Raw genomic sequence first — 16224 nt, forward strand, 5'->3', positions numbered from 1 at the left:
GGGGGGAGCATGAAGCCGCTGGAGAAATTTCTGAAGAAGCAGACGTCGCAGCTGGCGGGGCGAACGGTGGCGGGAGGTCCCGGCGGGGGTCCGGGGAGCTGCGGCGGGCCTGGAGGGGGTGGGGGACCTGGCGGGGGCGGCGGTCTAGCCGGGGGACCGCGGCCGCTGCAGCGGCGTCAGAGCGTGTCTCGTCTGCTGCTCCCAGCTTTCCTCCGGGAGCCCCTCGCCGAGCCGGGTCTGGAGCCGCCCCCAGAGGAGGACGGTGGAGAGCCGGCGGGGGTCGCGGAGGATCTCGGCAGCGGGGGGCCCTGTTGGCTGCAGCTGGAGGAGGTGCCGGGGCCCGGGCCTCTCGGGGGAGGGGGTCCCCTGCGCTCCCCTTCCTCATACTCCTCAGACGAGCTGTCCCCGGGCGAGCCTCTGACTTCCCCACCCTGGGCCCCGCTGGGCGCCCCCGAGCGGCCGGAGCATCTTCTGAACCGGGTTCTGGAGCGGCTGGCCGGAGGGGCCACCAAGGACAGCGCCGCCTCAGGTAAGGGGTGGCTGGCTCATCCATCCCGGAGTAGGGGGTTGCCACCTGGTTCCTCTTCCTTTGCCCTTGGACGGTGGGTGGGGGTTGCCCTATGCCGAGCCTCGGCGTGGGGGCGGGGGAGGGTTGAGTGGTCAGCTGGGGGCCTATGGGAGGAACAGACCTTTCTGCAGCAGAGAAGTGGCAGTGCCACCTTCCTCCCTGTAGCAGCCTCACCCATGGCTGCAGAAGAAGCTGAACCCCTTTCTCTCCTTAAGCCACCCTTCCTCTCACCTGGACGTTTCATCTAGACCCTCATGCGTCCCTGATGCTGACTACCTCCTTCTGTGGCCCAAAATTAAGGCCTGACACACTAAGATGGAAGCTGCCCAGACCAGTCAGTGCAGCCCCCTAGAGGTGGCCAAGCCCCACAAGACCTTCCAGGAGTCCCCGATTCCGTTTAGAAGACCCAGATCAGAGGGCTGGCCCACTCAGTGGGGCAGTGCCAGACAGGCACGCGGCCCAAGCTGCCTTTTGGGCTCCGGCAAAGGGATGTATTGTCCTTAGCAGCTTGGGGGGAGGGAGGTATTCTAGTTGGGGGCTGACTCAGAAGGTATTTGTTGGGGGAGAGGCAGCTGGGCAGACATCAGGGCCCTGCAGCATCCCGGGGGGTCTGAACCTCTCCGACTCCCACCCTTCCGGTGGCAGGCCTCAGCACATGGCCTCTTTAAAAAATAACCGCACCCTGAAAGGCTTATTCCCTGAATGATGATGCTATTTTGCCACTCCCCACCAGCACCCGTACTAAGGGGATTCTGAGGAAACTGAGGCCTCAGATTGCTGGTTAGTGGCTGAGGTAGAAGACCGGAGGGTCTTTAGGGCTAGCTCTCGGCATTTCACCAAGCCCAGCGGGGTCTGAGGATTGGGAGCCCTGGTTGAGGGCCTAAAGATGGGGTTTCATGCTTTGCTCCCAGACCTTTGCAGGGAGTCCTAACCCAGGTGTGTGGAATGGGGCTCCACTCCCCTAGATTTTTCTCAACACCCAGGTACTCTCCTTGGCTCAGGTTGTAGTTGCCCTGGGGAGCTGACACCTTTTGGATTTAATTAGAAAAATATCAGACACACACAGCTCTCTTAACCATAACTTCCCGCCTACACCACACACCCTATGTCTCTATGACACATTCCCTGGGGAGGCTGTACATTGGACCAGAGCCTGCCTTGGAAGAGACAGACGCCAAACTGTAGCCCCCATAGCAGCATCTCCCCCACTCTGCCCCCACGTTCCTCTTCCTTTGCTCTGTTTAGCTCTCCTGTGAGATAAAGAGTAGAGGAAAGATTTTGGGCATCCCTATTCCTCGTCCCCATACCTGGAGCTGCGGGTCAGGGCTGGGGGGCTCAGACTCACTTTAAAAACTTGGCAGAGAGGAAAAGGGAGAAACTGTCTTTCCCCTTCCGCAGGGGCAGGGGCCTGGTGCCACAGGCGCTGCTCAGTCTTCCCTGGGGAAGGACTCTTGAACTGACTGTCACCGTATTATCTGGACTGGCAGGCTGGATCCCCAGAGTAACTGCTTTGGGGAACCCCAAACCAGTCCCAGAGTGAATGAGAATCAGCGTAACCTGCCACTCTGATATTCTCCAATATAACCAATGTTCTTAAGCCATCTCGGTTCCCTCCCAGGGCGTGTGGGAGGAGGGGGCTTACAGAAGGTACCCCAAACTAACCAAAGGCTCTCAAACGTCTAAGCAGCCCCACCTGCCCACTGTACTCTGATGCTCTGCTGGCCTCAGGAGTCTGGGTTCTTACTCCAGCTCCACGCAAGTCCCTCCCACAGCTCTGGGCCTCAGTTTCTCATTTGTGAAATGAAGTAGTTGAAGTAGAGGATCTGGTGTTGATTCTCCTGCTCCACCTTCATGGCTGGAATTGGAGGCCAGGGGACGGTGACCCGGGGGCCATCAGAAGCCTTGGTTTTGCCCTGGGGCAGTACCTGGGGACCTGGCCCTAACCTGTCCTGGTGAGGACACCTGGCTCCCTCCCCGAACCCTGCCTGTCTGTGTGTGCCAGGCTGCCCTGCCCCACCCCAGGTCTGGCTGCAAGTCAGGGCGACCTTGTACCTGGCTGACGGGCTGAGCCAGGCCCAGATGGGGGTGTGGAGGGAGAAAGGGTGGTGTGAGGAACCACTCCCCTCCACCCTTCCATCATTAACTCTTTCATCCCTGGGCGTCCGGAGGACACAGGCTTTCTATTTAAAGGCTTTGGGATCAAAGAGATGGCAGTCGCTCCCTCTCCCTTTGAATGGGGCTGGTTCTCACCTGCCTAGTTGGAACTCAAATTTGTTAGGTAGGGAGTGAAGAAGGGCGGAGGGACACACACACACACACACACACACACACGTTGACCCTAACCTCTGTGCTTAAAAGTTCTCTTTGTCTAGAGACACTTCTGGGGGCTACCTCTTCCTCTTTTTTTCAGGCAGATCTCAAGCTTGGTGTATTAACTGACCAGCTTCCCACACACATTGGAGAGAAGTGGGCGTGGCCATGCAAGCGCGCCCCCTCCTTCTCTCCAGCCGCCTCGGCAGCTGCCAACCCCACCCCCGCAGCGGCTGCCCAGAACCTTCACATGTGTGTGTGTGTGCGCGTGTGTGTGTGTGCAGAGCGTGACTGGGCAGGTGGCTGGGGCTCCAGCCTGGCTAAAGAGAATTTGCCCTCGGAGGCAAGAGAGGGGGTGGTGGGTGTCAAATTGGGTCCTGGAAGTGCCCTCCCGACATCAGTGGTGACAATTGCTCTCTACAGATATCCTGCTGGATGACATCGTCCTCACGCATTCTCTCTTCCTTCCCACGGAGAAGTTTCTGCAGGAGCTACACCAGTAATATCCTTTTGGGGAGCTTGCAAAAGGGGAGGTCAGGAGGGAGCCACCCCCCCTCACCCCACATGTGATGTGAGGGTCTAAGCTCTTCCCTAGAAAACACACCTGGGTTTCAATTCCAGGTTTTTCACTCACCAGCTGTGTGACCTTGGGCAGCTCACCTAACCTCCTGGGGCCTCAGTTTCCTCTTCTGTAAAACGGGGGTAAATAGCACCTGCCCTGCCTCTCTATGGGGCTGCTGTGGAGACCATTCTGACAGCAGATGTGGGAGTGCTCTGGAGACTGCAGAGCCCTGTATAGATGTAAGGGGTTATTACTCTATTAAGAGTGCCTCTCTCCCCACTGAATTATTGCTCTGAACATCTGGTTGCCCAGTGAGTTATTACAGGGTCTGATGTAAACATCAGGTCGTGGCTGTGCTTCAGCGGGGTCTACTAGAGACAAGCCACTGGCTGGGCTATTCACAGGGCCTCTCACCAGGTTATTCTAGGACCTAATTATAAACGTCAGGCCAGTGAGTAGAATATCATAGGCTCTCTTAGAAACACCAGGCCTTACACTGAAGTCTTGTCAGGCTTGTGGTTAGCACCATTGGCCTTTATCAGCCTGCTGTAAGCTCCAGGCTGTGGGCTGATCAGGGGTTGGGTGGGTCCAGGCAGAGTGGCTTCTAGTGAATTTTCTCAGGTGAAATTCAAACAGGCAGGGGCAGGAGCTGGATGTGGTCTAGTGGGTGTCATCCCTACCTACTCTGGCAAAAACCTGGGCTGGGGCATGAGGTGGTCTTGGTTCCAAGGGCCCCTGGAGCCCCTTTCTCCATGGCCCCAAACCTAGAGAATTTTTAGGGGTAGCCTTGCCTCCCATTGCCTCCCATACCCCTTCCCGGTGTCCTCAGGTCTGCCTGCCCAGGGCTTTTTCTTAACTTAGGGGTCAGCTTTGTTTGGGCAGGAGGCATGGAGGGCCCCGAGGGGCTTGGCCGGAAGCAGGCCTGTCTAGCCATGCTCCTTCATTTCTTGGACACCTACCAAGGGCTGCTGCAGGAGGAAGAGGGGGCTGGCCGCATCATCAAGGTGGGCCTGGGATGAGAAGGTGGGTGAGCAGGCTGTTTGCTCTGGAAGGGGACCCCTTTGAAGGAACCATACTTCTCAAGCTGGGTACCTGGAAGGAAATGATGCCAGTGAGCCTTAGCATGTACGGTTCTTCTGTGCTCGCAGGCATGGAGACCCTGCCCCGCCCTTGCAGAGGGTGATGCTTGAGACCCCTGCCCTCACCTTCTCTCTTCTCATCTCTGCAGGATCTGTACCTGCTGATTATGAAGGATGAGTCCCTTTACCAGGACCTGCGAGAGGACACACTGAGGCTGCACCAGCTTGTGGAAACAGTGGAGCTAAAGTGAGGGGAATAGGCTGGGGGAGGGGACAGGAAAGAAATCCCCCTTGTTCCTCTATTACAGGGCTGGGTGCCTGTGGCCTTTGGGCTCCAAGATGCTTTTATTTTCATTCCCTTTCTCTTACTGGAGAGTAGCACAAAGCACTGTCTCCAGTCATTTTTGGGGTCCATTCTCCCATCCATTTATTTGTCAATCCAATGGTGTACTGATAAATATTGAACGATCAGCACTTCAGGAAAAAGAGCCCTGGTTTATAGCTTTTGCTGATTCCCATGGTGTAAATTCTCTCACTGTGGTTGATTCCAAGCTACCAGTATGACGTTACTGAATGTGAAGTTGGGAAGAGATGTGCAGTAGCAGGCCATTAGGTACTATCTTCACCATATAAATCCAACAGACGTAACTTAACCTGAAGAGCATAGATAAGAGTAAAAGGTAGTGAAACAATTAGGAAACTACTTTTTGGGTAATAATTTGGCTGTAAGTTTATAAAACATATATATATATGTTTATATATAATTATATGTTTTATATATATGTAAGTTTACATATGTATGTATAATTAAATTTTGAATGGCTATGTTTAAAAACCAGTTGGCAGAACTCCCCAAAATTTAACAATCTGCTTTCATGAACCAATGTGAGCTGGCTTCAGGACACTACCGCATCCATCCCTCCGTCTTTTCAGCCCTTTCGGTTTCTCCCTGCTCCATCCCACCATCATAACCCTCATTTAGGCGTCATTATCTCTCACCTGGATTATCGCCACAGCCTCCCATCCAGGGCTTCAGCTTATGGCTTTGTGTCTTTCTTATGCTGACCCCAGAGAGATCTTTCAAACTTGACAACATTGTGCTTCTGTTCCAAGAATATCCACGGCCCCCCATTGCCTACAAGATAAAGTTGCAACATCCGAGACTCTCTCTTTCTGCCTCTGGTCATTCTTCCCATCTCATCTCCCACATCCCCCTTCACCCGTGACACTCCCTATACACCCCACCATCCCACGAACACCTTTGTGTTCCCAACTTCCTGCTGTCACTTATGTGGTTCACCCCAGCGTGCCCTCCTCCCACCCCCTTCTCTTCCTGTTGTCCTTCAAGGTCCAGGTCAAATGCCATCCTCCCAGTGAAGGCATCTTTTAGTAGTAGCTGTCCCTCCCCCATACCAACGTAACTCTTCTTGTACCTTTATTATATCACCTAACACCTCCTGCCTCGTGTTAGATGTAGCTGTATGCATGTCTCCCTCCCTCCCAGACTGTGAAGTTCTTTTTTTTTTTTAATTTATTTTATTTTTGGCTGCGTTGGGTCTTCGTTGCTGCGTGCGGGCTTTCTCTAGTTGCAGTGAGCGGGGGCTGCTCTTCATTGCGGTGCGCGGGCCTCTCATTGCAGTGGCTTCTCTTGTTGTGGAGCGTAAGCTCTAGGCGCGCGGGCTTCAGTAGTTGTGGCACACGGGCTCAGTAGTTGTGGCTCGTAGGCTCTAGAGCGCAGCCTCAGTAGTTGTGGAGCACAGGCTTAGCTGCTCTGCGGCATGTGAGATCTTCCCGGACCAGGGCTTGAACCGTGTCCCCTGCACTGGCAGGCGGATTCTTAACCACTGCACCACTGGGCAAGTCCCCCAGACTGTGAAGTTCTTGTTGGCAAAATTCAGCAGACAGCTGATGACCTACACCTACCATGTGCCAGGCAGTGTGCTAGACCTGTAGGATGAAAATAAAATTCAGTCAGCTCTCAATCTTGTGAAAGAGATAAGACATTAACATAAACAAATATTAGCCCAATGTCCTACAGCTATTAAGACAAAATGGTGACCTCTCCTGGTGGGTGGGATGGATAGAGAAGAATTCACGGAAGAGGTGGCATTTGATTTGGGTCATTCAGACAGTTGTCCCATGCTGGCCATCGTCCTCTCTTCTTACCCCCTTCACCACTCTCTGAACCTGATGCCGGGGCATCCTTGACCAGTTCTGATATCCCTGATTGATGTTGCCTGCCTTGCATGCAGTATGCCTGGCAGGACTTCCTGATGCCCAGCTGTGTCCACAGCAGGATCCCGGACGAGAGCCAGCTGCCCAGCAAGCAGGTGAAGCCACTCTTCCGCCACTTCCGTCGGATAGACTCCTGTCTGCAGACCCGCGTGGCCTTCCGGGGTTCCGATGAGAGTGAGTGTGGACCGTAGGAGGGGCAGGGATTCCTTAGTGGCTCCGGGGGCTCCGGATCTCGGGCACCCTCTGTGGAGTCTCCCTTTTTCATAGAACCAGTCCTTTTCACAGCATATTTTTCAGAGGCCAACCAATTTCAGGTTGGGGTGGGGTGGGGAACAGAGGTGCCCAGGGGGGAACTGTGCTGATGCTGCTGTTCTGCCCACTGGTGAAAAACCACCTCCCGGTCTCTATCCAGTCTTCTGCCGGGTCTATATGCCTGACCATTCCTACGTGACCATACGCAGCCGCCTCTCAGCATCTGTGCAGGACATTCTGGGCTCTGTGACGGAGAAATTGCAGTACTCAGAGGAGCCTGCGGGGCGTGAGGATTCCCTCATCCTGGTAGCTGTGGCCTCCTCAGGAGGTGAGGGTCAGAAGGAGCTGGGCTGGGGAGCGGGGGTGGGGGGGGTGGGGGGCACAAAAAAAGAAATTCACAAGCCCAGTGCCTTGGGGCAGGAGTAAAGACTGAATTCTAGGCCCTGGCTGCTACTCCAAGTGCGGTCCTGGGACCAGACACATGAGCATCACCTGGGAGCTTGCTAAAAATGCAGTATCTCAGACCCCACTCCAGACCTGCAGAATCAGAATGTGCGTTTTAACAAGATCCCCGGGTGATTCTTGTGCACATTAAAGTTGGGGAGCAGTGGTCCAGGACACTTGCATGCTGCCTGGGTGCTTTGCCTCTTACATTGGAATCTTGTCCTTTAACTTCCACGAGCATCTAAGGATGCTACGTTTTTGAGGCCAAAGGCACAGGGTGGGCCTCCAATCCCGGTAGGAAGGCAAAAACCCTGCAGTGTAGTCATAGCCTTATTTTCCTCTAATTCAGAAAAAAAAATTCCTGCTTTCCCAGTGTCACAGGGATGGATGATAGACTAAGAGAAGAGCTATAAAGAAGGTTGGGAGCCAAAAGGAGGTTATAAATGCAAGAGAACTCATTTTTTGAAAAATGTCAGATAAATATGGCATAAACTGGTGATGATATGAGTCCTGTTAGTCTAGAACATGTCTGGGCGGGATTAGGAGTTTCTGGAGGGGACGGCGGTGGTGGCTGGGGTGTGTGAGGGTACAGGGGCCGGGGCTGAGGCAGGGCAGCTCGTTCTCCTGCAGAGAAGGTCCTTCTCCAGCCGACCGAAGACTGTGTCTTCACCACGCTGGGCATCAACAGTCACCTGTTTGCCTGTACCCGAGACAGCTATGAGGCCCTGGTAAGAACTTCACAAGCCTGGGCTGACAGGGAAGGCTGAGAGGGACCGGGAGCAGAAATTCAGAAGCCCAGCCCATGTCCCTGCCTGCCACCAGGTGCCCCTCCCCGAGGAGATCCAGGTCTCCCCTGGAGACACAGAGATCCACCGAGGGGAGCCTGAGGACGTCGCCAACCACCTTACTGCCTTCCACTGGGAGCTGTTCCGCTGTGTGCACGAGGTGGGGATTGAGGCTGGAGCTGGGCTGGGGGCCTGGAGGGAGGCAGCGTCTGGGCTGAAAGTTCTGGTTAGGACGCTCCCTGGCAGCGTGCCCTGGGGCAGTGTGCCGCCAGAACCTCTCTAAGCCTTTGTTCCCTTTATCTTAAAAAAAAAAAAAAAAAACGCAAAGAGAGAGGAAACACCTCGCCTTACCCGCCCCCCTCCCTGGGTGGTTCAGGATGCAATTGCTGCTTACACAGAGCCTGACCCACGGTTAGAATTCGTAAAATATTCACTATTAAAGAAAATAAGGCAAGGACAATAATGTCGATCAGACGGTTCAAGCGCCTGGCACCGGGTAAGTGTTCAGTAGATGGTAGAGCATTATTAATGTTGGTTGTCTTTTCTCCCCCCTCTCTGTTGCATCCTGTCCTGTCCCGGTTTTCTTCTATTTTCCACCCCTCCCGCCCCGTCCTCCTGCCTTACCCTGCTCACCGCCTCGCACTGCCCTCTTCCCACCCGCACTCCCCACGCCCTGGCGGCCCCTCCTGCCACCGCGGGTGCAGCTGGAGTTCGTGGACTACGTGTTCCACGGGGAGCGCGGCCGCCGGGAAACGGCCAACCTGGAGCTGCTGCTGCAGCGCTGCAGCGAGGTCACGCACTGGGTGGCCACCGAGGTGCTGCTCTGCGAGGCCCCGGGCAAGCGCGCGCAGCTGCTCAAGAAGTTCATCAAGATCGCGGCCATGTGAGTGCGGCGGCCGCGGAGGGGGAGGCCATGGCCAGCCGCCCCCCCGCTGACCCCGCCTCCCGCCCCCGCAGCTGCAAGCAGAACCAGGACCTGCTGTCCTTCTTCGCCGTGGTCATGGGGCTGGACAACGCCGCGGTCAGCCGCCTGAGGCTCACCTGGGAGGTGATGAGACCTCTTTCCTTTCCTCTCCTCCCACCTGTGCTGGCCCACCTCGGGGGTCTTGGCCTCCACCCTCAGCCTAGACATCTCGGGCTCACCCCAAAGCGGCCTCCCGGGACCGCTGCTCGCCTCTGGGGAGCTTTTGTGCCGATTGGAAGGAGGCGCCCTCTTCTGGCAAATACAGCCCCGGGGCACACAGCAGGGCTGAGGGACCCGGTCCCAGGGCAGATTAGTAGAGGCGGATTCCCCTGGGGGTGGGGGTGGGGGTGGGGGTGGGGTGGGAGGGGGCAGTCCCGGCCAGATCGCAGCCTTAGCTCTTGGCTTTCAGACAGCACCCAGTGAGGCCTTGTACGTGGCACGTGCATCTGCAGAGGCCTCCATTTCCCCAGAATAACTCGTTCCTCTGGGCCACTTCAAGCTCCCCAGACCTAGCCCAGGGCTGGTTCTACTTCCCCGCCGGCCAGCTTCCCAGCCCCCTGGGAGACACTCAGACCCTTTCCCCCTCTAACACCTGGGGATTAGTCAGGAGATCCCGTGAAACCCAAGGAGCTCCACACTCTGACATCTCTTCTTCCTTCAAACTGCAGAAGCTGCCAGGGAAATTCAAGAACTTGTTCCGCAAATTTGAGAACCTGACAGTGAGTGGGTTTGGCTCTATTATCTGCCCCTGGACTGGCACCCCAGAGAATGTCTGTGCCCATAAACCTTTTACCTCAAGCTTCCCTTTCAAGGTTTTTAGTGCCTGGGTCCCCCCACCCCTGCCCGCCCTTGCCCACCACGCTGGGAGGGAAGATGGGAGGATTGCTGCTTCGTTATCCCTGGAGGAGAGGGGAGAGCAGTTGAGCCCCAAGCAAGACACCCAAACACACCCCTATCTGACTGAAGATATTTCTAGGGCAGGGGCTGAGGGAGGGAGTGGGGGATGACTTTGGGGTACACTGGGCCTGTCTGTCCCTTTATCCCTCTTCTGTGGAATGCTAGGACCCCTGCAGGAACCACAAAAGCTACCGAGAAGTGATCTCCAAGATGAAACCCCCTGTGATTCCTTTCGTGCCTCTGATCCTCAAAGGTGAGAGTCACTTCCAAGCTACATTCTTCTCTCCACGCTCTCCATGCCCCATTCTGACCCTCCGTCCCCTCTGAACTCAGCTCTGTGTGTTCAGCTCTCTCTGAACCCACCTAGAGAGGAGTTCCCCCCAGATTGAGTGCGGTCGGGGGGAGGGGAAGGGCCCTTTGGACCTCCTCTCTTACCCATTTGCTTCTCTCCCCATCCCTAGACCTGACTTTCCTGCACGAGGGGAGTAAGACCCTTGTAGATGGTTTGGTGAACATTGAGAAGCTGGTGAGTGGCACTGCCAACCTCACTCCCATTGAGTGGGGGAGGGCTGGCATCCTCGTCCTCTCCTAGCATCCCCCCTAAAGGTGCCAGCCTTCCTCATGGCACCCAGCTTGCCTGACAGACTCCTGTCTTCCTGGAGGTGTCACTGTGACAACCTGCCCACGGGTGGCAAAACTGACAGGCAGCTCAGGGTGGGGGGGCAACTCTGCCTCCCCCTCACCTGGCACCCTATTGCACCCCTTCTTTGGTCCTTTAGAGACCCTCCAGAGCTGGGGACTGGAGGGAGTTAAACCAAGAGAGTTGGAGATTGGAGGAGGGAGAGCATTAGAAGGGGGGGCATCTTTCTGTGCCCTTTTCAGGACTCATTCCTTGTCATCTCCCAGCATTCAGTGGCTGAAAAAGTGAGGACCGTCCGCAAATACCGGAGCCGGCCCCTTTGTGAGTAACCCACAGCGTTTTGAGAGCGTTACAGGTAGAGCTTTGACTGAGCAGGGGGGGTTCCTGGGAGAGGTCCCCAGTTAAATGTTTATTTCCTAAAATGTGTCATTTCTCCATTCTCTCCTTGGCCTGCCTGGGGGGCCCTCCTGCCCAACATCTGTCCCAATCCACACCCTTCTCCTCTGGCTGGTATGTGTGTAGGGGAAGAAGGGTGGCCAGCACCCTGACTGCCTCCCTGTCTTCACACCCCCAGGCCTTGATATGGAGGCCTCCCCACATCACCTGCAGACCAAGGCCTACGTGCGCCAGTTCCAGGTCATCGACAACCAGAACCTCCTTTTCGAGCTCTCCTACAAGCTGGAGGCCAATAGTCAGTGAGAACGGAGCTTCTGGCTGGCCCTTCACCAGGGTCCTTGGGCGCCTGGCACTCAAGCACTTTGCACGACGTCCCAACCCACGTCTGACCTCTGTCCCCGGGAGCAGGAAAGAGTTGGGTGGACTTAGCCCTGGACTCACAAGCCTGTTTGTCCTGCTGAAGTCCTCTCCGCCTTGCTCCTTCAAGCCCAAACCACACTCTGCTGGTGCCTGCCCTCCCAGGGAACGTGGGCAGAGAGCTCCTTCCCCAGCCCCTCGCATAGAGGTCTGTTCCGGAGGTGCAGTTCCCAGCCTCCTCTTCCCAAGCAGGCAGGAAAGCTGCCCCCTTCCCATCTCGCAGAGCGGAGTTACGGGAGGGATTGGCGTCCTTCCTCTCCACCGCCTGCCAGGCTTCTCCATGGTCACGCTGGGACCCCTAGATGGACCCCCGAATATTATAGTTACCTTGTGTCCGTGTGGGTGTGTGCGTGCGTGTGTGTGTGTGTATGTGCGCCCCCTTTGAAGGAGCAGGAGTGCATCTGGTAGTTGAGGGAGGGTGTTGTGTGTGCCGGGGAGGGGGTCCTTCTGTTTGGTGCTACCCTTGTCTACTCTGCCGCTGGGACGGTGTGGGGAGCTTTCGCCGCCCCACCACTCCCTGCCCAGCTCCTCTGATGCCCTGTATGTCCAGGCTTGTGGGTGAAGCTGCTCGGGAGGGCAAGGAGAAGCAGCAGACGGGAGGGTTACCCATCAGCCCTTAGGATTTCCCCCCTCAGGCCTCCCAAAGGTCCCTGGGTGGGCTCCCATGAGAGGGTGAAAGATGCTCAGGGAAACACTGGCCTAAGCTGCCTATTGGACCCTCCGTCTGCATTGCAGTGGGGTGAGGTGTGGCAGGGTCGGGTTGGGGTGCCCACTGTCCATACTCCTGCTGTTCGGGTGTCTCACTGCTAAGCAGGGAGTTGTCACCTCCCTTCTGGCTCTTCTGTGGGATACCAACACATGGTCTCATCCTCCTCCCTGTCTTGACTCCCCCTTGGTCCTTCCCATCAGAGCTGGGGTGGGGTGGACCCCTGTACCTGGGGCAGGCAGCCCCCCAAGGTGGGGAACGAAACGGCAGAGACTGGAAAGGCAAAACTGGGCTCTGGCGATGCCTTTATTACCTGTCTGTCTCCCCTCTGTCTCCCATCACGGGCCTCCAGGGCTGAGGGGTGCAGGGCTCCCGGCAGCTACGGTGTGAGGTTTCCTGGTGCAGCCTCACCCTCCTTTCTGGCACCACCTCTTTCCCTTCCGAAGAGGCAGCAGCCAAAGCAGCTGCCGTTCCTATTCTGAGAGTGTATATATTTTTTACCAAAAGCTCGGGAATTGTAAATTTATTTTTTAAAACTCAAAGAGGGAAAGAGCCTTGTATCATATGTAAACAGTGTATCATAGGTTATGTTGTACAGTCCCTTTTATACAGCGGTCTGTCTTGCTCCTGCCCCCCCCAAAAAAATGTCTATAGACTCCCCACCCCCAGCACATTCACAGGCGCTGTGTCCCACCCCCTCCATCCCTCACAGACAGGGACCTCTGTCTATCTACTCCTCCCTGCTACTGCTGATGTGCCCTTCTCTCCCTGCAGCCGCCCTTCCTCCCGACCCCTCTTAGCAGCCTTGTCACTCCAGCTCTCATCATCCTCCCCAAACCCTGGGGCCCGCTGGTCCAGTCTCTGCTGCTGCCCACCCCTAGCCTTGACGCCTGCCCTGCTGCCGCCCAGGGGCCTCCGGACGCCTTCCTGTGCCCCACAGCTTTTCCAGAGTGAAACGTGTGTACTGTACAGGCTCGGTTGTCATTGCAGAAACCTCCCGGTGGAGTAAAAGCTGATAAAATTCTGAATCAACCCGTCTGCTGTTCTCCATTCTGTTTCTTTGAGCCTGGGGAAGGAAAGGCCGAGGGAGGGGAGAGGGAATCACCTCTTGGGGCTCTGGGCTACCTCAACTAGGCTGTTCTGGAGTGACTTTGAAAATGTGGGTGAGAGGAAAAGGCGCTAACCTTGGAAGAAATGCCACCTAGTGCCTGGGACTTGCAAGAGTGAATGTTTTCGTTCTTCCACGTTCCAGGTGCCATGGATATGTGATCGCGTTTAATTCTAACACTGTGAGGTGGAAGCTAGAAGCTGGGCAGTCCCAGCATAATGTCCAAGTTACAGGGCGAGCGAGGGGTCAGAACGGGGCCCCTAACCCAGATGTGTCCGCTATAGACAGCATGCACGTTCTCTAGCCCAGGGGTCCCCAACCCCCAGGCGGCGGACCGGTAGTGGTCCGTGGCCTGTTAGGAACCGGGCCGCACAGCAGGAGGTGAGCGGCGGGTGAGCGAGCGAAGCTTCATCTGCCTCTCCCCATTGCTCGCATTACCGCCTAAACCATCCCCCCCGCCATCCGTGGAAAAATTGTCTTCCACGAAACCGGTCCCGGGTGCCAAATAGGTTGGGGACCGCTGCTCTAGCCGCTACCCAGACAGCATGCACTCTGCACACAACCAGTACCTACCAGTTATACTATGCGGAGAATCTAGAGCCTCGTGTTAGGCTCTAATGAGAGCCTGAGCTCCAGGAGACATCATATACTCAAACAGCTACACGTGAGCCCTTGACCTTCCCTCATCCTGCATCAGTTATTCCCTCAGTCTTCTGCATCTCAGAAAATGGTCCTCTCGGGCTTCCCTGGTGGCGCAGTGATTGAGAGTCCGCCTGCCGATGAGGGGGACGCGGGTTCGTTCCCCGGTCCGGGAGGATCCCGCATTCCGCGGAGCGGCTGGGCCCATGGGCCATGGCCGCTGAGCCTGCGCGTCCGGAGCCTGTGCTCTGCAACGGGAGACGCCACAACAGTGAGAGGCCCGCGTACCAAAAAAAAAAAAAAAAAAAGTCCTCTTATCCACCCAAGTTTTCCAGGCGAGAATCTAAGACTCACCCTCGATGCCTCTTTCCCTCATCCCTCACTCATCTCATCGGCCCGGCCCGGCGGTTACAACTCCAGAACACAACCTGATCAGTCCACTTCTCTACGATTTCTCTATTACCACCCACTCCAGACGCTTTCACGTCTTCCCTGGACGACTGCACTAGCCTCCTATCTGGGCTCTCGGCTTCCTCTCTCCAACCTGCTCTTAACCCCACCAGTTGGGTCTCCACACTGCAGCCAGGGTGCTCTTTTACAAACCTGAATCGGATAATGTATGGCTAAACTTAAAGAGCAGCGATACCAGGTGTCAGTGAGAATGCGGAGCGACTGGCACTTCTGTACATTGCTGGCGGGAGTCTAAATTGGTACAACCAGTTTGGAAAACTGTTCGGTCGTATCTACTAAAACTAAATGTACACCGTACCTGTGACCTAGCATTTCCATTCCTAGGTGTATATTCATGATAAAGAAGTTAGAAAAAACCCAAGTATCCTTCAACAGGTGAATGGACAAATCAATTGTAGTATATTCTTATAATGGAATATTACATAGCAATAAAAGGAACAAATGACTACTACCTGCGTAAGTGAATCTCATAGACATAATATTGAGTAAGCAAACCAGACATATAAACTACACACTATATAATTCTGTTTAGAGAAGTTAAAAAACAGGCAAAATTATGGGGATTGGAGTGAAAATAGTGGTTACTCATGGGGTGGGAGAGAGTGTTGAAGGGGTGTGAAGAAACCCTGTGTGGTGATAATAATGTTCTGTGTCAGGGACTTCCCTGGTGGTCCAGTGGTTAAGAATCCGCCTTCCAATGCAGGGGATGAGGGTTCGATCCCTGGTGAGGGAACTAAGATCCCACATATGCTGCGGGGCAACTAAGCCCTCGTGCCACAACTAGAGAGCCCGTGTGCCGCAACTAAGACCCGACGCAGCCAAATAAATAAATTAATTAATTAAAAAAATATGCCCGGGGGAATTCCCTGGTTTAAAAAAAGTTCTGTATCTTTTTTTTTTTTCATTGAAGTATAGTTGATTTACAATGTTGTGTTTAGTTTCAGGTGTACAGCAAAGTGATTCAGTTATGTATATACACATACATTTATACATATATGTATATGTACATATACATATATGTATGTGTATATATATATATATTCTTTTCCATTATAGGTTATTAAAGATATTGAATATAGTTCCTTGTGCTATACCGTAGGTCCTTGTTTATCTATTTTATATATAGTAGTGTATATCTGTTAATCCCAAATTCCTACTTTATTTCTCCCCCACTTTCCCCCTTGGTAGCCATAAGTTTGTTTTCTATGTCTGTGAGTCTATTTTTGTTTTGTAAATAAGTTGCTTTGTAACATTTTTTTAGATTCCACATATAAGTGATATCATATGATATTTGTCTTTCTCTAACTTACTTCACTTAGTATGATAATCTCAGGTCCATCCATGTTGCTGCAAATGGCAATATTTCATTCTTTTTTATGGCTGAGTAATATTCCATTGTATATATGGACCACATCTTCTTTATCCATTCATCTGTTGATGGACATTTAGGTTGCTTCTATGTCTTGGCTACTGCAAATAGTGATGCTATGAACATAATGTTCTGTATCTTGACCTGGATGTGGTTACACGTGTGTGTGTGTGTGTGTGTGTGTGTCCATTGAGATTTATACATTTCACTGTAATGTTACAGTTCAACTAAAACAATTCTGATTATTATAATGCTCCTCTGTTTTTGATAACACTTAGGTGAAAAATCAAAATGCTCTCTCTCTGACCTCACCTCCTCTCCCTTCTCTCACTCATCCCACTCCAGCCACATTGACTGCCTTACTGCTCCTAAAACACATAGC

At 54.2% G+C, this 16224-nt stretch overlaps 1 protein-coding gene across 1 annotated transcript; it reads left to right on the plus strand.

Annotated features, from left to right (window-relative positions):
• The first annotated feature begins 9 nt into the window (after window positions 1-9).
• On the plus strand, window positions 10-13293 carry RAPGEFL1 (Rap guanine nucleotide exchange factor like 1). The gene is made up of 15 exons (XM_033847454.2): window positions 10-529; window positions 3302-3380; window positions 4309-4444; window positions 4669-4766; window positions 6816-6928; window positions 7167-7334; window positions 8081-8178; window positions 8273-8395; window positions 8940-9118; window positions 9193-9283; window positions 9868-9918; window positions 10262-10349; window positions 10558-10622; window positions 11003-11057; window positions 11311-13293. Exons 1-15 carry the CDS (start codon window positions 10-12, stop codon window positions 11433-11435), a joined length of 1989 nt encoding a protein of 662 aa, XP_033703345.1. The 3' UTR covers window positions 11436-13293.
• Window positions 13294-16224: the final 2931 nt, after the last annotated feature.

Source organism: Tursiops truncatus, chromosome 20, assembly GCF_011762595.2.
Source record: "Tursiops truncatus isolate mTurTru1 chromosome 20, mTurTru1.mat.Y, whole genome shotgun sequence".
Lineage (NCBI taxonomy): Eukaryota > Metazoa > Chordata > Mammalia > Artiodactyla > Delphinidae > Tursiops > Tursiops truncatus.